General features: G+C 41.0%; 3 protein-coding genes across 3 annotated transcripts; 1 reads left to right on the plus strand and 2 right to left on the minus strand.

Annotated features, from left to right (window-relative positions):
• Positions 1 to 1,323: 1,323 nt before the first annotated feature.
• LOC106096013 (membrane-bound alkaline phosphatase) lies at positions 1,324 to 3,000 on the minus strand. The gene is made up of 3 exons (XM_013263517.2): positions 2,698 to 3,000; positions 1,621 to 2,632; positions 1,324 to 1,565 (listed from the first exon to the last, which is right to left on the minus strand). Exons 1-3 carry the CDS (start codon positions 2,998 to 3,000, stop codon positions 1,324 to 1,326), a joined length of 1,557 nt encoding a protein of 518 aa, XP_013118971.2.
• An 8,822-nt stretch (positions 3,001 to 11,822) lies between these two features.
• LOC106096012 (membrane-bound alkaline phosphatase) lies at positions 11,823 to 13,639 on the minus strand. Its single transcript, XM_013263516.2, has 2 exons — positions 13,250 to 13,639; positions 11,823 to 13,105 (listed from the first exon to the last, which is right to left on the minus strand). Exons 1-2 carry the CDS (start codon positions 13,637 to 13,639, stop codon positions 11,891 to 11,893), a joined length of 1,605 nt encoding a protein of 534 aa, XP_013118970.2. The 3' UTR covers positions 11,823 to 11,890.
• Positions 13,640 to 20,749: 7,110 nt separating this feature from the next.
• Positions 20,750 to 22,473, plus strand: LOC106096011 (alkaline phosphatase). The gene is made up of 3 exons (XM_013263515.1): positions 20,750 to 21,142; positions 21,206 to 22,220; positions 22,286 to 22,473. Exons 1-3 carry the CDS (start codon positions 20,750 to 20,752, stop codon positions 22,471 to 22,473), a joined length of 1,596 nt encoding a protein of 531 aa, XP_013118969.1.
• The last annotated feature ends 1,288 nt before the right edge of the window (positions 22,474 to 23,761 follow it).

A 23,761-nucleotide genomic window follows, 5' to 3' on the forward strand; every position in this document is an offset into this window, starting at 1 on the left:
TGCTGATATATTTTCCGGGTTTGGTGTTTGGGGACCACTCCAATCCCCAAAACACCCCTAAATCGGAGTTTAAATAAAAGGTATTGGGGGGTAGATCAAGAGTTGATACCCACTTTCGGGACCAAGTTTCTGGGGGTCTACCCCTTTACCAAAATAGCAATTTTTTACTGACCATAGCAATATGGAGCTCAAATAAAGGTATTTGGGAGAAGAATATGAATTTGATATCCAAATGTTCGACCATGTATTTAGGGCATCACCCCTTCCCAAAAACACCCCCAAAGAGAAAAATTTTTCGACCATGCCAAATTGTGGATCAAATGAAAGTTATTTGAGATTAGAAAACGAATTTGATAACCTATTTTGGGGCCATGTGTTTTGGGGACGCCTCATCGTGTAAACTCCCCTAAACCAATGGCAATATGGGGTTTAAATAAATCGTATTTGAAAGGAGAGCACGATGCCGATATTTTTTTCAGGGCCAAGTGTCTGGGGGACCACCTCACCCCCGAAAACGCCCCTAAATCAGATGTCATGAGAATATCGGGCTGAGATAAAGTATTTTAAGAATGGAGTACACCTTGCATCCAAACTTAAATTCGTAGACCAACAAAGATCATATAGGACTCAGATAAAGGCACTTATAAAGTTGAACTGTTAGTCAAGCGATGTACTATATTCGTAGCATGGTTTCACTAAAAGCTCTTTAATTGTCGAAAATAAATATTCCAAGAAAAATTTTGTTCCATATAAAGTAAAAGAAGGCGCAGCGGAGCGGGCCCGGGTCAGCTAAGTTTCGTATTCTCCTTTCAATTGTCTATTATTTGATTCCCATATTGCCCCAATGGGTAAACATGTCACTTGAGGGCGGTTTTTGGTGGTGGGGCTTGCCAACTATCACTTGAGGTAAAATTGTTATAACAAGTTCGTACTCTACTCTTAAATACCTTTCATTTGATACCCATATTGTCTCAATCGGTAAACATGTCTATTTGGGTGGGTTTTATGATTGGGCATCTCCCACGGTTATTTGACTCCAAAGTTTTATACCAATTTTGTGTTTTTCGGTGCACCAATCTCCGAATTTTTGGGTTTTTCAAACTGGGGTTAGGGGGAGGGTGCCCTATATCCATCGAGGGCCATCCTCTACCAAACTAAGAAACAAACAAAGCGCAACAATTTCATTTTCATATATATGCATATGTATAGTATAGCTCATTTAGGGAATTGTGCAGAATAGAATCGACGATGGGTATACTAAATATTCAATGCTAAAGAAGTTAAATAAGTTGGGCGTTGAATCAGTAGCAAACCTGTAAAATACTACTTCCGGCGGCCATAGTATGAATTGCTTAGATTTTCTCTGCATTCATCTTCATCATCCGCCTTATCACATATCGTTGGGCCATTGCCTAAGCAAGCAGCGTAGGCCATTAGATGGGGAATGGAGTTTTGTTGCAGGACTCCGGTGAAAAGATGAGCAAATGGCCCTGATGCAAATATACCCACATCTTCGCCGGAATGGTAGCCAATCTTCTCGTTGATATAGCTTGGATAAACCGAATCTGCAAGAATTTTACTCATAAAGAAAATGTTTATGAGCATTTCCATTGAGCTTACCAATTTTCCTGGGAAATTTCTCCAAGTCCAGCCGTTTTCCTGTTTCATCTAGGTACTGTTGAGGTCCCAAAACATAGTTGAGAGTGGAGAATTTTAAACCATCCATAGGCAGATCATGTTGATTTAGCCCCAAAATGGCAGTTCCGCGATCGGGATAACCGGCAATAGTTAGGGGATGACCGTGATCAGCGGTAACCACGATCAAAGTGTCCTGAGGATCGGTCATAGATCGAGCCAACTGTATGGCCTTATCAAACTCCAAAGTCTCATCCAAAGCTAAGGCAGCCTTGTTCTGATGATGGGCGGTATCAATATGACCGCCCTCGATGAAGATGAAATAACCTTCTTCATTGCGACGCAATAGTTTCAAGGCTATTTCAGTCATTTCGGCCAAAGAAGGTTGTTTCTTTTTATCCGCCAATGCATGAATTTCCATGGCTTTGCTTTGGAATATGCCCATTATATGGGACGCCTCTGATGTATTAACCTGCAGCAATTCGTCTCTATTTACTACGAAAACTCCCTCCGGATGCATACTCTGCCATGTGGTGAGAAGATCTTTGCCATCTCGTCGCTCTCCATAGTTGCCATGCAAATCGCGTTGGTAGTAAGGTAAAAATTTGGTCATGCCGCCTCCCATCATTACATTGAAATTGCGCCCAGGCTCCTGTGTAACCAGTTGTTGGGCCATATCCATACATGTCTCCGGTTCAAGGCCAAAACTTGCAATATCGCTGTCACTTTCATAGAATCGACTGGCAACATGCGCATAGGTTCCTGCCGGACTGGCGTGGGTCAGAGTGGTAGTGGTGATAAAACCTGTGGACATTCCCATGCTTTGTGCCCACGAGGCTATAGAGGAGACTTGATTTCTGGGATCCATGCTGGCTGAACAATTGTTAAATTCCACATTTGCTGTAACCCCAATGGTTATAATGTTGCTCTTAACACCACACAAGTAGGCTGTGGCAGTACACGCCGAATCGGGAACTTGGGCATTGGCACAATAGGTCTGTAGAGAGGACAGAGAAATGATAAGCTATCAAGATTTCAACGCAGTGCATCCAAATCACTTACCCTGCTCAAGGCCATGTGAGGAAATTTTTCCAAACTCAAAGCATCTTCTTCGCCATTTCGATTTCTTTGTTGGCCCTTTAAGATACGCGCCGCAGTTACGGTGCTCAGTGACATGCCATCGCCCAGAAACATGATTATATTCATGGCCATGTTGGTGTTCAATTTCTGTTTTTCCAAACTTTGAAATAATTCCGTGCGGGCCATTGAACGCCAAAACTCTGGATCCTTTTCTTCTTCCGGTGTATGCCTGTTCATGTCATGGGTTCCCCTGGATGCGAGGTAATGCGATAACATATCGTCCATATCTAAGGCGAGTCCAGTTGTCAGATTGGAGACTACTGTAAAAAGCAGTAATGTCTGCCATGTACCCATTTGGAAGAAGCAAAATTGGTTTTAAGTTGCTGAAGGGGGCAGGCTTTTAATTTGAGCTTTGAAAGTCTCGTAGCCGACTAAATTATGATTGGTTTCCAATTCTGATATTTATAAAAATTTAACGTGAGTAGTTCTTATTCTGACTCGCATGTGTCCACTTTTAGTCAATAGCAGTTAAATACAATGCAGTTTTTTTTTAAAGAATGCCATAAATAATGAGCCTTATCCCATATTGTGCTAATTAGAAGTTGTTAAATTGGACATTCCATTTAACTCGCCATTCATCTTTTATTGTAAAATTTCCTACATCCACACGATGGAATGATGAAGACTTTTTTTTGCTTTATGGTCGATAACGATGCCAGAGTGACAGTACACACAACAGCGCAACATAGGGCAATAAATTCTCTTTTTATACCCTCCACTATCGTCATTCTGTTTGTAACTCATCGTAATATTGGCCTGAGACCCAACAAAGTGTGCATATTCTTGGCATTCTAAATCCATTTAGCAATGTCGGTCTGCCTGTAAGCTAACTTCTGAAGAAGTAAAGACATGACCTACATGTTAACAGTGTATGTCGGTTGGGATTGTAAGTAAGCCAAATCGGACCATGTTACGATACAGCTGCCACCATAAACGTAGAAAGACCATTGGGCGGTGGGCTAAGCTACCACCAGAAAAGTTCTAGACCCTCCAGAATTTTAACAAGTAAGAGCGTGCTAAGTTCGGCCGGGTCGAATTTTATATACCCTCCACCATGGATCGCATTTGTCGAGTTCTATGCGCAGTATCTCTTTTTAGGCAAACAAAGAATATTGAATAAGAATATGCTATTGTGTAGTATTTCAGTTCATTCGGATAAGAATTGCGCCTTGTAGAGGCTCAATAAGCAAAATCGGGAGATCGGTTTGTATGGGAGTTGTATTAAGCTATTGATCGATTCAGACCATATTAGACAAGTATGTTGAAGGTCATGAGAGAAGCCGTTGTACAAAATTTCTTCCAAATCGTATGAGAATTGCGCCCTCTAAAGGCTCAAGAAGTCAAGATCCCAGATCGTTTTATATGGCAGCTATATCAGGTTATGTACCGATTTGCGCCATACTTAACACAGATTTTGGAAGTCATAACAAATCACCTCATGCAAAATTTCAGCCAAATCGGATGATAATTGCGCGCTCTATTGGCTCAAGAAGTCAAGATCCAAGATCGGTTTATATGACCGAATTGAATTATACTTAGCATAGTTGTTGAAAGTGATATCAAAACACTACGTGCAAAATTTCAGTTAAATCGGACGAGAATTGCGCCCTCTAGAGGCTCAAGAAGTCAAGACCCAAGAGCAGTTTATATTTATGACAGCTATATCAAAACATGGACCGATTAAAACATACTTAACGTGGTTGTTGGAATGCTACCAAAACACTACGTGCAAAATTTCATGCAAATGCAGCATCTAGAGGCTCAAGAAGTCGAGACCCAAGATCGGTTTATATGGCAGCTATATCAAAACATAGACCGATGTAAACCGTACTTAGCATAGTTGTTGGAAGTGCTACCAAAACACTGCGTGCAAAATTTCAATAAAATCGGATATGAATTGCGCCTTCTAGAGGCTCAAGAAATCAAGTCCCAAGATCGGTTTATATGGCAGCTATATCAAAACATGGACCGATTTGGCCCATTTACAATACCAACCGACCTACACTAATTGAAAGTATTCGAACAAAATTTCAAGCGGCTAGCTTTACTCCTTCGAAAGTTATCGTGCTTTCGACAGACAGACGGACGGACGGACATGGCTAGATCGACTTAAAATGACATGACGATCAAGAATATATATACTTTATAGGGTCTTAGACGCATATTTCTAGGTGTTACAAACAGAATGACGAAATTAGTATACCCACATCCTATGGTGGAGGGTATAAAAATGCCAAGAAATAAGCAAAGCAAATTTGCCCTTGAACATTCCACTAAGGAACTGGTCCAAACTCCTCACAATGATAAGGGCATTCTTTTTAAAGCCGAGTCCGAACGGCGTGCCGCAGTGCGACACCAATTTGGGGAGAAGTTTTAACATGGCATAGTATCTTACAAATGTCGCCAGCTTCAGGAGGGGATAACCACCGCTAAAAAATTTGTCTGATGTTCTCGCCAGGATTCGAACCCAGGCGTTCCTCTAACCTCTGTGTTACGATGGACTATGGTCCCACTCACCCAAGGAAATGAAACACAACAGATATGAGCTGACTTATGCAGTCATCAATATCGGCAGCGCATCCGGTTGGATTGCATGTGTGGAACTCTGTAGACGGTCCCCCCATACAAACGATGCGCTGCGTGTATAGAGGGGACATCTTTACGCCAGCTCACTAATTTGTGACGAAACGCATAGTGTTATCCTTGAGCAAGCAAAACCAAGGTTTGGTCGCAGAAAAGTGGGAGGTCCACAGGGGGGAGAAGGAGAAAGGAACACTCCTTGTGGTTGGCATTGATCAAGTCTCCGTGACATGTTTGGCTAAGACTAAAGGCATGGCAAGATTGGGAAGACTAGGATAGGCAGAAATCCTCATATTGAGACATCAGGGCGTGCAGTGGCAGGTGAGTCAATACCGCCCAACGAACAGGGGGCTGACGACGAGACAATCACCGACTGCCAGAGCGTACCTGACATTACTTTATATGCTTTTCGACTCTCCGACACCGCCACCACGTCGGAGTTGCAACGGCTGGTGAGGAAAGCAAAACAGAAAGGAAATGGAGGTGCGATGCAAACTGTCACCACATTTCGTGGGGTAGTAACAACACTAATTAAGGGGCCTCAGGATTGGAGGGCCTCCATGGAACACTCTTTCTCTGACCATCGCCACATTAGGTTTAGAATAGTACGACCAGCGCCGAATCCGAAAAGCTTCCGGAATAAGTTGAAAACCAACAGGACAAAATGCGGAAGGATACCCCGAAGAAGAAAAGTTTCTCTCAAAAACTGAAACGTTAGACAGTTAGAGCAGAGACAACGGAGGCCATGTTGAGGCTTTTGATGAAAATCCGTTTTCCACAGGATACGACGGGACTCATGGAGACATCGGAATCTTGGATGTTGATCGAAGGTTTATACTTACGGAATTTATGGTGAAGGAATCCTTGAGGAGCTTCAAACCATTTAAGTCACCTGGACCTGGTGTAATATTTCCGGCGTTACTACAGAAGGAGGCAGACTATCTGTCGCCCCACCTGGCAAATATTTTCACAGCGTGTCTCGGATTTGCATATAATCTGAAAGCCTGGCAGGAGATAAGGGTAGTATTTATTCTCAAGCCCGGCAAGGCATATTATGCGACACCAAAGGCCTACAGACCTATAAGACTTACGTCCTTTCTACTCCAAACCATGGAACGTATTGTGGACATCATGATAATGAGTATGACATCCAGCGAACTGCTCGAATACGGACAGCATGCCTATGTCAAGGGACGGTCTGTGGAGACTGCCCGGCGCGATGTTGTGCACAAAATAGAAGAATCCTTCGATGCCAAGACGTACACATTGGCGGTTTGCATTGACATCGAGGTGGCTAGAGACTGGATAAACCAAATGCTAAGGAACAGGTGGATACATTTTGTGCCGCATGGCATAAATATAAGGGAGAAAGTGGCACAGGTCGCTCCACAGGGGGGCATTTTATCGCCACTCCTATGAGTGACCACCATAATCTAGTCTGCAAATCTCCCCGGTCATCCAGAGTTTTTCTTGGGCTGATTTCCTTTCCCGAAGAGGACCAACTGTGCAGTCGTAATCCTGTTGGTTTATTCGTCTTCTATGCTTCGACAATCTATATTATCTGGTCCAAGTCTTCTTCTGAGTAGCCTTCCGAATTTTGTCCAGTTGGTTTTCAACTTATTCCGGAAGCTTATCGGATTCAGCGCTGGCCGTGTTATTCTAAACCTAATGTAGCGATGGTCAGAGAAAGAGAGTTCCCTCCAATCCTGAACCTCGTCGATCAGATTTTCTGAACATATCGTTACATCAAAGGTAGCGATGTTATCAATATTAAGTGTTATTAGGTCGTTAGTGTTCAAGAACTCTGCAAGGGCTTGGTCCCGCTTATTAGTGTTGGTACTACCGCACGAAATGTGATGAGAGTTCGCATCGCATCCTATTAGTACCTCGTTTTCTGTCTGTTTTGCTTTCCTCATCAGCCGTTGCAGCTCCGAGGTGGGTGGCGGTGTCAGAGAGTCGAAAGGCAGATAAAGTGATGCCAGGTATGCTCCACCGTCTCCCTGTCTCATCACTGTTGCATCCGGCATTGAAAACTCTGGGGAAAATATATTTTTCAAATTTTTTTTTTGACAAATAACGCAGGTCCTCGGCCGAGTACTAGTGTTAGCGTAGAATAATTGGTAGTTGATATGGTTCAGTCCAGAAAATTTTTTCCGGGTCGTCCATGGCTCCTGAATTAAGGCAATATGAATCTTGCCCTTGCTGATTTTCTTCATCAGAGCGTGTGTAACAGTCTCGCTCCGGTGGAGGTTTATCTGGATTACCTCAATCATTGGTCCTCCAGTAAATGGGCATCTCGGGAGTAGGTGATGATCTCATCGTCTGCTCCCTGTTCTTTAGACTGCATTAACTTTCCTGTCACTGCACTGCCTGATGTCATCGTTTTAGGTTCTTTGCGTAGTCTATTCTTCCGACTTTTTATAAAGTCGATAATGGTTCCATCGTCAAGTCCCTGTTCGTTAAGCTTTATTGGGTTTTCATTCCCTGTACTGCCTGTTGTTTCAATACTAGGATCTTCCATATCTTAAGTAAATGGGCTTCTTGGGAGTAGGTGATGATACCATCATCGGCTCCCTGTTCGTTGGGTTGCATTGAGTCTCCTGTCGCTGCTTACACAAGAGTTTTAATACGATGGTACATTTGTTTTTAAATCAATACAAATTGAGCGTTGTTTAGTGTTGAATAAATGTTGAAAAAGTTAAATTCATTATCGTAATAACTTCTTCAATAAAGATTTATTATGGTTGTTGTATTTTTTCTAAAGTTGGTCACCCAAAATATACACACCTTGAATAGTAGGAACAATAAAAGGCTTCACCAGCTTTGTCTTATTAAAAAATAAAAAATAAGGTGCGTCTGTTCTTAAGACTCTCGCCAGTAAGGTATAAGGGAATCCCTGAATTGTCATAAAAGTACTTCGGTCACCTGGTAATCATTCACTCCCTAAAAGAACTCAGAACAATCGTATTGTTGGTCCAAGAAAAGTTGCTTATATCGTAATCCGCATAGCATATAACTACACTTCTGAAGCTAAATTGATATGTGTATATGAGTATGTCAATGGTAACAATTCACAAAGTTGTCATTTAAATTACCACATATTATTATACCCACCATCGTAGGATAGGGGGTATATTCATTTAGTCATTCATACAAATTGCAAATTTTGCCCATGAACATACCACTAAGGAACAGGGGTAAACTTCTCACATATCAATGAGTGCAGTCCGATTCAAGTTTTAAGTTTAATGATAAGGGGCCTTTTTATTGCCGAGTCCGAACGGCGTGCCGCAGTGCGACACCACTTTGTAGAGGAGCTCTACATGGGATAGTACCTCACAAATGTTGCCAGCATCAGGAGGGGAAAACCACAGCTGAAATTATTTTTATACCCTCTACCATAGGATGGGGGGTATACTAATTTCGTCATTTTGTTTGTAACTACTCGAAATATTCGTCTGAGACCCCATAAAGTACATATATTCTTGATCGTCGTGAAATTTTATTTCGATCTAGCCATGTCCGTCTGTCCGTCCGTCCGTCCGTCCGTCCGTCTGTCTGTCGAAAGCACACTAACTTCCGAAGGAGTGAAGCTAGCCGCTTGAAATTTTACACAAATACTTCTTATTAGTGTAGGTCAGTTGGTATTATATCGGTCCATGTTTCGATATAGCTGCCATATAAACCGATCTTGGGTCTTGACTTCTTAGGCCTCTAGAGTGCGCAATTCTTATCCGATTGGAATGAAATTTTGCACATCGTATTTTGTTATGATATCCAACAACTGTGCTAAGTATGGTTCAAATCGGTTCATAACCTGATATAGCTGCCATTTAAACCGATCTGGGATCTTGACTTCTTGAGCCTCTAGAGGGCGCAATTCTTATCCTATTTGCCTGCAATTTTGTAAGACGGATTCTCTCATGACCATCAACATACGTGTTTATTATGGTCTGAATCGGTCTATAGCCCGATACAGCTCCCATTAAATCGATCTCTCTATTTTACTTCTTGAGCCCCCAAAGGGCGCAATTCTTATTCGAATTGGCTGGCATTTTACACAGGTCTCCAACATATTATTTAATTGTGGTCCAAACCAAACCATATCTTGATATCGCTGTAATAGCAGAGCAAATCTTTTCTTATATCCTTTTTTGCCTAGGAAGAGATGGCGGGAAAAGAACTCGACAAATGCGATCCATGGTGGAGGGTATATGAGATTCGGTTCGGCCGAACTTAGCACGCTTTTACTTGCTTCTGATGGTCTCGCCAGGAATCGAACCCAGGCGTTCAGCGTCATAGGCAGACATGCTATCCTCTGCGCTACGGTGGCCTCCTTTTACATTCCGTTTGCAACACATTCCGTTTACAACACATCGAAATATCATTTCCGACCCTGCGAAGTATATATTGGGTTGCCCAAAAAGTAATTGCGGATTTTTTAAAAGAAAGTAAATGCATTTTTAATAAAACTTGGAATGAACTTTAACCAAATATACTTTTTTTACACTTTTTTTCTAAAACAGGCTAAAAGTAACAGCTGATAACTGACAGAAGAAAGAATGCAATTACAGAGTCACAAGCTGTGAAAAAATTTGTCAACGCCAACTATATGAAAAATCCGCAATTACTTTTTGGGCAACTCAATATATTTCGGATCGTCGTAAAATTCGATTTCATACGATTTAACGATCTCTGTCCGTCCGTCTGTTGTAATCACTTTAAAGCCTTCAAGAATTGAGATATTGAGCTGAAATTTGGCACAGATACGACTTTTTGATGCACGCTGGGCAAGTTCTTGAACGGCCCAAATCGGACCATATTTGGATATAGCTGCTATATATACCGATCTGCCGATAAAGGGTCTAATGCCCATATAAGCTTTATTTTTTATCCGATTTCGGATAAAACAGTGAGTAGTTCAAGGCTTCGCGACATCTGACCAAAATATCGTTAAGATCGGACTATATATAGGTATAGCTGTTATGTAGACCGATCTGCCGATAAAGGGTCTGAAGCCTATAAAAACTTTATTTATTACCCGATTGCGCTGAAATTTGAGTCAGTGGGTTTTTCTAAGCCTTCCAACATCTGACCTAAATATGGATTATATCGGACTATATATAGATATAGCTGCCATATAGATTGATCTGTCGAAAAAGGGTCTGAAGCCCATAAAAGCATTATTTTTTAACCGATTTCGCTGAAATTTGAAACAGTGAGTTGTTTAAGGCTTCCCGACATCTGACCCAAATATGGTAAAGAACGTACTACTTTCAGAAATAGCAGTCATATAGACCGATCTGCCGTCTTTTTGATGCACGCTGGTTAAGTTCTTGAACGGGCCAAATCGGACCATATTTGGATATAGCTGCTTTATATTCCGATCTGCCGATAAAGGGTCTAATGCCCATATAAGCTTTCTTTTTTATCCGATCTCGGATGAAACAGTGAGTAGGTTAAGAGTTCGCGACATCTGACCCAAATATGGTTAAGATTGGACTATATATAGATATAGCTGTTATATAGACCGATCTGCCGATAAAGGGTCTGAAGCCCATAAAAACTTTATTTACTACCCAATTTCTCTGAAATTTGAAACAGTGGGTAGTTTTAGGCCTCCCAAAATCCGACCTAAATATGGTTTTGATCGGATTACATATTTCGATAAAGGTGCCATATAGACCGATCTGACGATAAGGGGTCTGAAGTCAATAAAAGCTTTATTTATTACCCGATTTCGCTTAAATTTGGAACAGTGAGTTGGTTTGAGCTTCCTGATGCACGACCTTAGTACGGTTCAGATCGGAATGTATTTAGATAGTGCTGTCATATAGACCGATATGCCGATTAATGGTCTGAAGCTCATAAAAGCTTTATTTATTACCCGATTTCGTCGAAATTTGAAATAGTGAGTTGGTTTAAGCCTCCCGACATCCGACCCACATAGACCAATTTAGGGTCTTAATACCATAAAATGTAGATTTATTGTCTGAAAATGTTCCTTGTATATGAGTTCTCGCGACCTGAATAAAATATGATCGAGACCAGACACTACTAAGATATAATTACGGATATAGTAGTGGAGTGAAAATAAACTAGGATGATTACTATCCTTGTTTAATTTGGTCCAGATCTGTCCAGATTTGGTTATAGGTGCCATATACAATAGAACGATCTCTCGATTTAAAGTCTTGGCCCTATAAAAAGCGCATTTATTATCCGATTTCGTTGAAATTGCAGTGACTTATGTTAGGGTTTTCGACATCCGTGTCCTATATGGTTTAGATCGGGTTATATTTGGATATAGCTGCACAAAATTCAAATATTTTGTTCTACAAAAATGAACAGTGACTTATATTTATTAGACCACTCAATGTCCGTGCCAAATTTGGGTGCTTAAGTTGCCGAATCCAATCCGAACATATATATCCAAGGTGGTGGGTATCCAAAGTTCGGCCCGGCCGCACTTAATGTCTTTTTACTTGTCTTTTTATGATTTTGTTTTGTCATTTATTTTAACTTAGCCTAAATCCTATGGTGTTTTCTTATCGCACATGGTGGGTCCATCCCCTATGCATGCAGCGTAGGCCATCAAATGTGGCAGTGTATGTTGCTCAAGAGAAGAACGGAATAAATGCTCATATGGACCAGAGGCAAAGACTCCCACGTCGTCGCCGCCATGAACGCCGTAGTCGACTTCAATATAACTGGGATATTGGCCCATGATGTTGTGGCCTCCTAAAATTCCAGTCAAGTCGATGCGTTTTCCCTGTTCATCCAAATATTGTTCGGTTCCCGTTGCATAGTTCAAAGTGGTATAGCGTTGGCCATTGTTGTCGGGCATTAGGTCGCTAAGGCCCATAATATCATTTCCTCTGCCAGAATAGCCCGACATGCTGAGTGGATGGCCATGATCAGAGGTGACCACAATGAGGGTTTCGTCGGGGTTAGTCATGTCACGGGCTTTTTGTACAGCCTTTTCGAGTTCCAATGTCTCGTCGATAGCTATGCCAGGGGCATTGCCATGATTTCCATAGTCTATGAGTCCACCCTCAATGAAAATGAAATAGCCTTTATTGTTTTTACTCAGAAACTTGATGGCCACCTCTGTCATTTCCTCCAATGTTGGTTGTTTTGTATTATTGGCCAAGGCATGATAGTCCATTATCCCTGATTGGAAGATGCCCAAAATATTGTCCACTTTCGTGAGATTTGCAGCTAATAAACCAGCACGATCTGTTACAACAGCACCTTTCTTATGCATATATTGCCAGGTGGAAAGCAAATTCTTGCCGTCGGCCCTCTCTCCATTTTTACCATGTGAATCCTGGACAGAGTTTGGTAGAAATTTTCCCATACCACCTCCCATAATAACGTTAAAGTTTTTGCCAGGTTCCTGGGTGATTAGTTGTTGAGCGATGTCCATGCAGCCCGATGTATCAGTCAGGCCTGCCCAGGTGGTGATATCGGCATCGCTTTCCCAGAAACGACTAGCCACATGGGCGTAACTACCCGCAGGACTGGCATGTGTCAGGCTTGTGGTGGTAATGAATCCCGTCGCTTTACCTGCCTTCTGTGCCCAAGCAGCTATGGATGATACATGATTGGCCTTATCCATACTCTCGGTGCAATTGTTGTAATTGACCTTGGCACTTACACCAATGGTAACAATATTGGCTTTGACACCACAAAGGTAAGCGGTGGCGGAGCAGGCAGAATCCGCTACTTGGGCATTGGAGCAATAGGTCTGTGGGAGAAAGAGTTTCATAGATTGGCAAGGTAAAATTGAATTTTGGACATTTCTTAGCAGATCTTTAGGTAATTTTTTGGGTAGCTTCTTTTAGGAGCGTACTTTTTTGCATCCAGTATAAACAATCGTCTAGCTACTCACCTTACTTAATCCAGTATACGGGAATTTCTCGAAACTCAAAAGTTCCTCATCGCCAGTATTGCCCTTCAGCTGACCCTTGCGTATGCGAGATGCCGCTACCGTTGTCAAGGACATGCCATCGCCCATAAACAATATCACGTTTTTGGCTTGATTCAAATTTAAAGGTTTCTGAAGGCGCTCTTTTAATTCCTGTTGTGCTCGATTTATCCAGAATTCTTTGTTGGCTTCTCCGGCGGGAGGTGATGGAAAAACTATTCTGCTGGAAGGACCATTTACTTTGCTTCTCGCAAGATGTGGATCAAAATCAAAACTGGAATGCACTGCACTCTCTTTGACATGCAAACTGTTAGCGAGGACCACGATTGTGGCAAAAAGCAAGAGCAACTTCATATCGCAGTTCCAATTGTTGCAGAGAAGTATTTCGATACGAAACTTCCCACAAACTGTATTTTCGGTGGTGAAGATAGACAGTTTTTATATCTTTTCTAAAAGAGATAGCAACTGTTTATCAAAATTTGTAATGACAAAAGTTTATTATCTGCACTTATCATGTTTTATTTGGCTAAATATTAGCGAAATTATATCTGATACGTACTTAATATGTGGCAACTACAATAGATGGTGGCATAAAGCAGCATCATAAAATGTTTATGGCATAATTTTGCTGCTGGATTAAGTCCTTGTTGATGGAATAAATTTTGATAAACACATCATACCTGACTCAGAAATGCTAATTTCTCCGTTGTGCTGTATACAATTTTAAGCATAGCCAAAGTAGTGAAAGTGAGTGGCAGATATCATATCTTGGTAACACTATTCAACAAGATGAAAAAGTTGGCTGTTTCCTTTGATTTTGTTATTACTTCCATCTCGAATTGGTCCATTATTTTCAAATCAGGCACTATTTTTTTTCTTCAACAGCTTTTGTTTTTTACCTACGCGCTAAAATTGCTCTTCTATGATAAATTCACGCAAGAATTTGTGCCACTTACAAGGTTTGTCGCAAATAATGCCGTTAATTCTGGATAAATGAAGCATATTGTTAGGAATTTCACCTGGCTTTTCTTTATTATTCACTAGCCGAACCGGACCCGCTCCGTTGCGCCTTCTTTAACTCGTTAATATCTTTTTAGGGTGGGTACACTTCGCCCTGAATGCGGATATCGAATTCGTGCCATTGTAGCCTATGACGCTGAACGCGTTCGAATCCTTGCGAGAACATCGAACAAAGCGGTATATATACCCTCTTAATGTTGGCGACATTTGCGAGGTACAATGCCATGCATGCAAGGTCCCTTATCATTGAGTTTAAACTTGAATCGGAAAGCACTCATTTATGTGTGAGAATTTGCCCCTTATCGATTCCTGTTGGCTATGTTCTTCCTTAGGGCAATGTTCTCATTAGGGTAGGAACGGCACCTCAGACATTTCGACTTAAATATGGATATCAAATTCGTGCTGCACTTTCAAATCCCTTTAATTTGAGCCCCATATTGCCATGGCCAGTAAATATGAACCGTTTGGAGGGTGTTGCGGGGCTGGGGCGGCCGCAGGCACTTTGCCCTGAAAATAGATATCAAATTCGTTCTTTAGTCCCAAAGGAAATGAAGTTCAGTTTAGGGAATGCTTTAGGGCGTACCCCAAAACACTTGGCTCCAAAAAATTGTAGAAAACGAATTTGATCGTTTTCTACTCTCAAATACCTTTCATTTGAGTTCCATACCAAAATATTTGACTTATTTTTTGGAAGGAAATTGCGCCGCCTAGACTTGAACGCAAATTTTAATGTCATATTTGTAATCTTCTCCCTAATACCTTTCATTTAAGTCCCATATTGATATGAACTTCGAATATATCTGTTTAGAGGAGTGTTAGGGTTGGGGGCCCGCTGGGTACTTGGACCCAAATTTTAATATCATATTTGTTTTCTGGTCTCCAATACCTTTCATTTGATGCACTTATTGTGCCCATCGGACCACTTTCGGATATGGGTGGGGTTTTTGGGGTAAAGGGGAGGGTCCGCCTCCACCCGATATCTAGAAATTATATAGCCTATGTTTCCTTTCAGACAAACGTACACAATCTATAAAAATTTTAAGAAAATCGGTTCAGCCAAGTATCATATTGTCATAATGGGTCTAATGGCGTTTTTGAGGGGTGGCGTGACCCCCTTTACTTCGATCTGATTTTGTATGCCAGATTCGAAACCTACTCCTGAATGCCTTTCATTTGAGCCCCATATTGACATGAACGTCCAATATGTCTGTTTGGGGGAGTTTTGGGGTTGGGGCGGTCCGATGGGTACTTAGACTCAAATTTTAATACCATATTCGTATTCTACTCTCCAATATCTTTCATTTGATACATATATTGTTCCGATCGGTCCTTTTTTGATTTTGGGTTGTGTTTTTTGCATAATGGGGAGGGTCCTTTGTTTCCTTCCAGACCAACCTTCACAATATGCGAAAATTTGGAGCAAATCGGTTTTGCCGTTTTTCAGTCTATACGGAACAAACAAACCGAGTTCCATATATCCGTGATTGGCTAATGTGCCCATTTTGGTCGTTTTTGTGGGGGTGGGGTGACCATTTATACTTCGAGAAGAATTTGTATGCCAGATTCGTTATCTACTCCCGCATACTTTTCATTTGATACCCATCGGTCCACTTTTGATTTTGGGTGGTGTTTTTGGAGTAACGGTGGAGGGTCCGCCCCATTACGTTATCAATAAATTAAAAAGCCTATTCCTATCAAATCGGGGGATTTGACTTCTTGAGTCCCTACAAGCCACAATTGTTGCTCGATTTGGCTGAAATTTTGCATGCGGTGTTCTGTTACCACTTCCAACAACTGAGCCAAGCCGTATTTTTTGTCCGATGTGGCTGAAATTCTACATGTAGTGTTCTGTTATGACTTCCAACAACTGTGCCAAGTGCGGTTCGAATCGGTCTATAACCTGACATAGCTCCCATATAAACTGGTCTCTCGATCATCCTTGGAAGCTTTAATTTTTGCTGGTTTGACAGAAGTTTGGTAAGTAGAATAAAATAATGCCCTTAAACTAAATTTATTTTGTATTAATTTTCAGCGGAATCCATGCCGCCGAACTTAGCACTCTTTTATTTGTTTTGTGTATAATTTCTGTTTTTTGGACACTAAAAACAAGATGGGCTATTCTTATCTCGTCATTATGTTTGTAACACATCGAAATATTGGTCTAAGACCCCATAGAGTATTTGTATTCTTGGTCGTTATGACATTTTGAGTAGATCTAGCCATGTCCGTCCGTCTGTCAGTCTTCCGAAAGATTGCTACCTTTTGAAATAGGTAAGGTAGGCTCTTTGCACAAATAATTCCTAGATGGGATCCTAATTTTCTTAAAATGTTTTGTGCCCCAGCATTAAGAGAAAAATTATTTTATTGAAAAACAAGTAAAAGCGTGGTAAGTTCGGCCGGGCCGAATCTTATATACCCTCCACCATGGATCGCATTTGACGAGTTCTTTTCCCGGCATCTCTTCTTAGGCAAAAAAGGATATAAGAAAAGATTTGCTCTGCTATTAGAGCGATATCAAGATATGGTCCGGTTTGGACCACAATTAAATTATATGGTGGAGACCTGTGTAAACTGTCAGCCAATTCGAATAAGAATTGCGTCCTTTGGGGGCTCAAGAAGTAAAATAGAGATATCGATTTATGTGGGAGCTGTATCGGGCTATATCGGGCGACCATAATAAACACGTATGTTGATGGTCATGAGAGAATCCGTCGTTTGTGCAAAATTTCATTCCAATCGGATAATAATTGCGCACTCTAGAGGCTCAAGAAGTCAAGACCCAAGATCGGTTTATATGGCAGCTATGTCAAAACATGGACCGATATGGTTCATTTACAATACCAACCGACCCACACTAATAAGAAGTATTTGTGTAAAATTTCAAGCGGATAGCTTTAATCCTTCGGAAGTTAGCGTGCTTTCGACAGACAGACGGACGGACATGGCCAGATCGACATAAAATGTCGCGACGATCAAGAATATACAATATATACTTTGTGGAGTCTCAGACGAATATTTCGAGTAGTTACAAACAGAATGACGATATCGGTATACCCCCATCCTTTGGTTTAGGGTATAAAAATAGACATAACATACGGCACTATCCATAGAATAATAAATTTAATAATATACACAAATAATTAATAGTTGTGGGATGAAGAATACACTCCCATGTGGATAAAAACGTGCCTTTGTGAATCTGATGCAGAAACTGCCTTAGTGAAGAAGTTGGTTGACTTGGAACAGCTGTTTTCTTAGAAATACCTACTGGAGGGGAAAGTGGTTGGATGGGATGTCTTCTTCAGTTTCTGTTTCCACAAGTATGAAGTTTTGGGATATATATATACTAGCTGACCCGGGCCCGCTTCGCTGCGCCTTCTTTTACTTTATATCGAACAAAAGTTTCCTTGGATTAAAGATCTTTTAGTGAAACACCATGCTACGAAAATAGTATATCGCTTAACTAACAGTTTAACAATAAAAGTGAGTTTATCTGAATCCTATATGATCTTTATTGGTTTACGAATTTAAGTTTGGATGTAAGGTTTAAAAAAACTTCATTTCAGCCCGATATTCTCATGATGTTTGATTTAGTGGTGTTTTCGGGGAAGAGGTGGTCCCCTGGATACTTGGCCCGGAAAAAATATCAACATCGTGCTCTTCTCTCAAATACCATTTATTTAAACCCCATATTGCCATTGGCTTAAGTGGAGTTTACAGGATGAGGCGTCCCCCATACACATGGCCCCTAAATAGGTTATCAAATTCGTTTCCTAATCTCAAATACCTTTCATTTGACCCACATATTGGCAGGGTCGAAAAATTTTTTCCCTTTGGGGGTGTTTTGGGAAAGGGGTGATGCTCTAAATACATGGTCCTACATTTGGATATCAAATTCGTATTCTACTCCCAAATACCTTTATTTGAGCCCCATATTGCGATGGTCACTATAAAATTACTGTTTGTGGGGTATTTTGGGAAAGGGGTAGACCCCCAGAAAATTGGTCCCGAAAATGGGTACCAATTCTTGCTCTACCCCTCAATACCATTCATTTAAGCTCCATATGGACGTGGTCCGTAAATATGCCCGATTTAGGGGTGCTTTGGGGATTGGGGTGATTCCCCAAACACTAAGCCCGGAAAATATATCAGCAACGTGCTCTATTCTCATATATCTCTATATCATTTATTTGAACCCCATATTGCCATTGGCCTCAAAATTCGATATCAAATTGGTTTTCTAATCTCATTTAAACTCCTTATTGCAAAAGTCAGCAAATATGTCCGGTTTAGAGTATTGGTGTTGTGGGGGTGGGGTGGCCCCATAGACACTTTTCCCTAATATTGATATCATTTTCGTGCTTTACCCCAAAGACCTTTCATTTGAGCCCCATATTGCTATTGTCGTCAATTTGTCCCCTTTGGGGGATGTTATTGGAGAGAGGCGGCCCCTCAAACACTTGGTTCCATATTTGGATATCAGATTCGTATTCTATACTTAAATACCTTTTATTTAAGCATCATATTCCTATGGTCAGATTTTGGGGGGTGTTTTGGGAAAGGGGTGTACCCCCAGAAACGTGGTCCCACATTTGGATATCAGATTCGTATTCTACTCGCAAATACCTTTCCTTTGAGTCCCACATTGCCATGGCCAGTAAGTCTGTCCGATTTAGGGGCTGTTTGGGGCTTGGGGTGGTCCCCCTAACACTTGGTCAGACAATTGGATATCAGATACGCTTTCTCATCCTAATTACCTTTCATTTGAATCCCATATTGTCGTGATTGGTCTAAATATATTTTTGGTAGATTTTAGGGTGGGGCAGCCCCCCCTAGGTACCCCATCCGAAATTTGGATACCAAATTTTTATTTTTAGGGTAATATATGAGAGCACACAAAATTTTGCTTAAATTTCGCTTAAATCGCACCACCATGAAAGCCATATTTATTATCCGATTTTGCTGAAACTTGAAACCGTAAGTTATGTTAGGTCACTCCAAATCTTTCTTCAACTGGATCAATACGGCCCAGATTTGAATATAGCTGCCAAATAGACTGATCTCTCGATTTAAAGTCTTGGGCCCATAAAAGGGGAATTTTGGCCGATTTCGCTGAAATTTAGGACAATGAGTTGTGTCTGGCCCTACGATGTCCTTCTTGAAGGGGGCCCAGATCGGTACAGATTTGGATATAGCTGCCGTATAGACCGATCTCCCGATTGAAGGTCTTTGGCATATAAAAGGCGCATTTATTATCCGATTTCGCTGAAATTTGGCACAGTGACTTATGTTAGGCTTTTCGACATCCGTGTCAGACCTTTAGTGCTATATGGTATTGTGTCTGGTGTACGGGGCTTCAAAAGTCAACCAACAGTTCAATATTACATTACATATTGTATTACAGCCGACGCCATCTGATGCACTGAATTTTAATGCTACACCTCATGGCTTTGAACATTTTGGCAAGGCAAATTGCTGCGACCACTGCTGTGAGGCAAAGGAAGCTTTCTCGTTGGCCATGTAGTCGCTACGGCCACTATGTTATCTTTGATACAATGTGGATTACACGTTGCCTTAGCCGCTTGTTGATAAAAAGTACTGTACCAATATTCCACTATTCCTACGATATCCCTTACGTTACTTTTATACGGATGGTTCCAAACTTAAGGAGTGGTGGAATAGCTAATATATAATGTGATAACGTCGACTGGCATAATTATTTTCTCAGACAGAATCCCTGAAGAATTTCTGAATTCAAACACCGCCCTCGACTGCCGCATATATCTTAACGATATGGCTGAAGAGTTTAAGATTCTCCTGTTAGGGGTGCCGGGCCACATATATATCCCAGGGATTTGTAATGCTTGCGAGACTAGGAACTATCATACATGTACCAGGGAAGTGGAATCTGTGCGTATGCCTAAGCTAACCAAATCGAGATTTTTATTTTTTTTTTCTGTGTAAGCTGCTCTTCAACCAAAGGACACATATAAAGGACATAAATAACAAAATCTAAAAAAGAAGGATTTCAAATATTGTAATCTCCAATAATATTTTTAAAAATTTCGATTGTATTTTTGTCTTGTCCATTAAGTCCCACATTCCTATTCGGCTTAGAATTTTTATGCACAAAATCATAAATCAAAGTAGACAGCCTAAAGAAATTCTATGTTGATGAACTAAATATTTGCTATAATCGTTTTATATTTAATGCCCGAGTTCATAAACCCACCGTCTGGTTAAGGTCTAAGCTATTTTTAATCTTTATTATGCTGTACAAGGTTTTCATTTTGAAAATTGGGGAAGATAAGATATGAATTAGTCTCAGCATTTGCATAACACACGTGGGGAGTGGGGGCATCCTTATAAAAGAGCGGAAAATTTTCAGAATTTTATCAGTTTTACTCATATTTTACTTGAAAGACGTGTGTGCCAATGGAGAAGATGAAGGCTTTTGTCGTAATCCTTGGTTTTCTTGGTTTCACTCTGGCAATTTCCGTAGATGATACACATATTCACGCTGCCAAGAAATTGGTGGGGAAAAATAGCGCCTCGCCGACAGGCCGCTTTTTTGAGAATGTAGGCTATGGTAAGACAACCCCAAGTGGTGAGGTCGATCCAGAGTATTGGCGTGCATTGGCTCGCAGTAAGTTGAAAAGTCTCGTAGAGGAAACCTACAACTACAAGCAGGCGAAAAATGTGATCTTTTTTCTGGGCGATGGTATGTCGCTGAATACATTGACGGCCTCACGTATACGAAAGGGCCAGTTGAAGGGCAATCCCGGCGAGGAAGATCAGTTGAGTTTTGAGAAGTTCCCCCATGTCGGGTTGACTAAGGTGAGCATAGAACATGCCTTTGAATTTGCAAAGGTTTCTTCAGTAATAAGTCTTTCGTTTTAGACCTATTGCACCAACGTCCAAGTGTCCGATTCAGCCTGTACTGCCACCGCCTATTTATGTGGTGTAAAAGCGAATTCCTTTACTCTCGGTGTTTCGGCCAAAGTCGAGTATGACAACTGCTCCATGAGCATGGATACAGATAATCAGCTTAGCTCTCTGGCTGATTGGGCCCAAAAGGCTGGCAAGTCTACTGGCTTTATCACAACCACCACTTTAACACATGCCAGTCCAGCCGGATTATATGCAAAATCTGCCAATCGCAAGTGGGAATCAGATACGGATATACCCCCCAATGTGAAACAGGAAGGCCCATGCATGGACATTGCCCAGCAATTGATCAAACGTTCCCCAGGTCGCAACTTCGATGTTATAATGGGTGGTGGTATGGGCAAGTTCTTGCCCAACACTGTAGTTGATGTTCATGGTACAACGGGTGAACGATCTGATGGCCTTGATCTGTTAGGCCTATGGAAGGACATGCATCCACGTGGAGTTATTGTCAGCAACCGCGATGAATTATTGAATGTGAATGTAAGCAAGGCGACGCATATCATGGGTATATTTCATTCCGACCTTATGGACTACCATTCCCTTGCGGATCCAGCCACAAAACCCACTCTTTCTGAAATGACAGAGGCAGCCTTAAATCACTTGAGTCGAAATGAAAATGGCTACTTTATATTCATTGAGGGCGGTTTAATCGACCAAGCCCATCATTCTGGCCAAGCTAAGCTCAGTTTAGATGAAACGCTCGAAATGGAAAAGGCCGTTCAATTAGCTGTCACCATGACCAATGCGGCTGATACTCTCATTGTAGTGACGTCAGATCATGGCCACCCCTTGACGATTGCTGGTTATCCTGATCGTGGCACAGACATTTTGGGCCTAAATCAAGATGATGTAGATAGCAATGGCATTAAATATGCCAGCCTCAATTATGCCGTAGGTTCCCATCAATATTTGGATGAAAATGGTAAACGCATAAATTTGGAGGGCATTATATCCGATGAACCCGGTAAGTCATTGTGCTATACAAGGAATTTGACTCGGTATGTAACATTTTTGATTTTCTTGGTTAAGGTTTCATCCATCCCAGTCAAATTCCAATTTATGGTGGTGTTCATTCTGGTGAGGATGTTGGTGTATTTGCACGAGGTCCTCATTCTCATCTCTTCCGTGGAGTAATGGAACAGAATACCATTCCACATTTGATCGGTTATGCGGCGTGTATCGGCGAAGGAGCCACGTTGTGCAATTCAAAGCTATAAAGTAGGAATGAAATATAAGTTGAAAAAAAGTAATCCTCTCTATTCTTCATACACATGGTCTCAAGATATTTAGATGGTACAATACCAAAGTTCTGTTACGGACCTTATTAAATATCCGTCATAGGATTATGTTAAAGTCCAATATATTCTGATTTAATTTTTTTTCAAATTATTTTTTTAATCAAAGTTTCGACTTTGTCTGTTTGCATTTACTATTCTTTGGAGCACCTTTCAATGTCAATGTCTGGCTCTCTCGGCTAACACGGAGTTTCTGATATAGATTTGTTGAGAGTTACCCTCCCCATACCCCAATTTTTATTGGGGTACTAAACTGACTCTTAAGTGGTTGACAGGAACATATCTTACGGCAAAGACCCCTGGAGATCGCCGCTCTCGGCAACAGCATGCATTTAGTAAGGGAAAGTCCACTGAAACCCCCCTATAGCAGTTGCCAGATCTATAATGCAAAACCGCAAACTTATTTTTCAGGTTGTTGCTTCTTCTCACGAATAAAAATCTTCAATTTTGTCTTCCAATGCGTCAATTGAAGTGGGCTTGTCTGTATAGACATGAGCTTTAACATAACCCCACAAAAAATAGTCTAAAGGTCCCGAACGTGAAAAAAATTATTCACCGAACTCTCCTCTCAATAAGTCCATTGTTACGCGTGATGTGTGGCATGTGGCACAATCTTGTTGAAATCACATATCATGCACGTCAAGCTCTTGCATTTTGTGCCAAAAAAAGTTGGATATCGTCTCACGGTAGCTCTCATCATTCACAGTTACGTTACGATTCGCATCATCTTTAAAGAAGTACAGTCCAATGATGCCACCAGCCCATAAACCTCACCAAACAGAGACTTTTCTGGTTGCAATGGTAGCTTTTGCAATGCTTCTAGCTGATCTTCACTCCAAAGTCAACAATTCTGCTTATTTGGGTACCCATTGAGAAAAAATTAGCTTCGGCCATAAAATGGAAGAAACGCGCGATGAACTTTTTCAACAGAGCACGCATTTTGATAATAAAATTGAATAATTTGCAAGCGCCGTTCGTTTATAAGACGATTCGTGGTTAAATTATAGACCAAACTGAAGATGCTTGACAGTGAAACAAAAAAGTTTTACCAAATAGATAATAGCTATAAAATAACCCTTTAGCTACTCGAGTTTGGTTGTCATAATGCACCAAAGTGTTCCTTTTTCCAATTTTCCGTACTTTTTTTTTATCGTATTTTTAAAATGCCGATCAATTTTTTCAAATTTGATTATTTTATATTTCTTTGTTT

Source organism: Stomoxys calcitrans, chromosome 5 (genome assembly GCF_963082655.1).
Source record: "Stomoxys calcitrans chromosome 5, idStoCalc2.1, whole genome shotgun sequence".
Lineage (NCBI taxonomy): Eukaryota > Metazoa > Arthropoda > Insecta > Diptera > Muscidae > Stomoxys > Stomoxys calcitrans.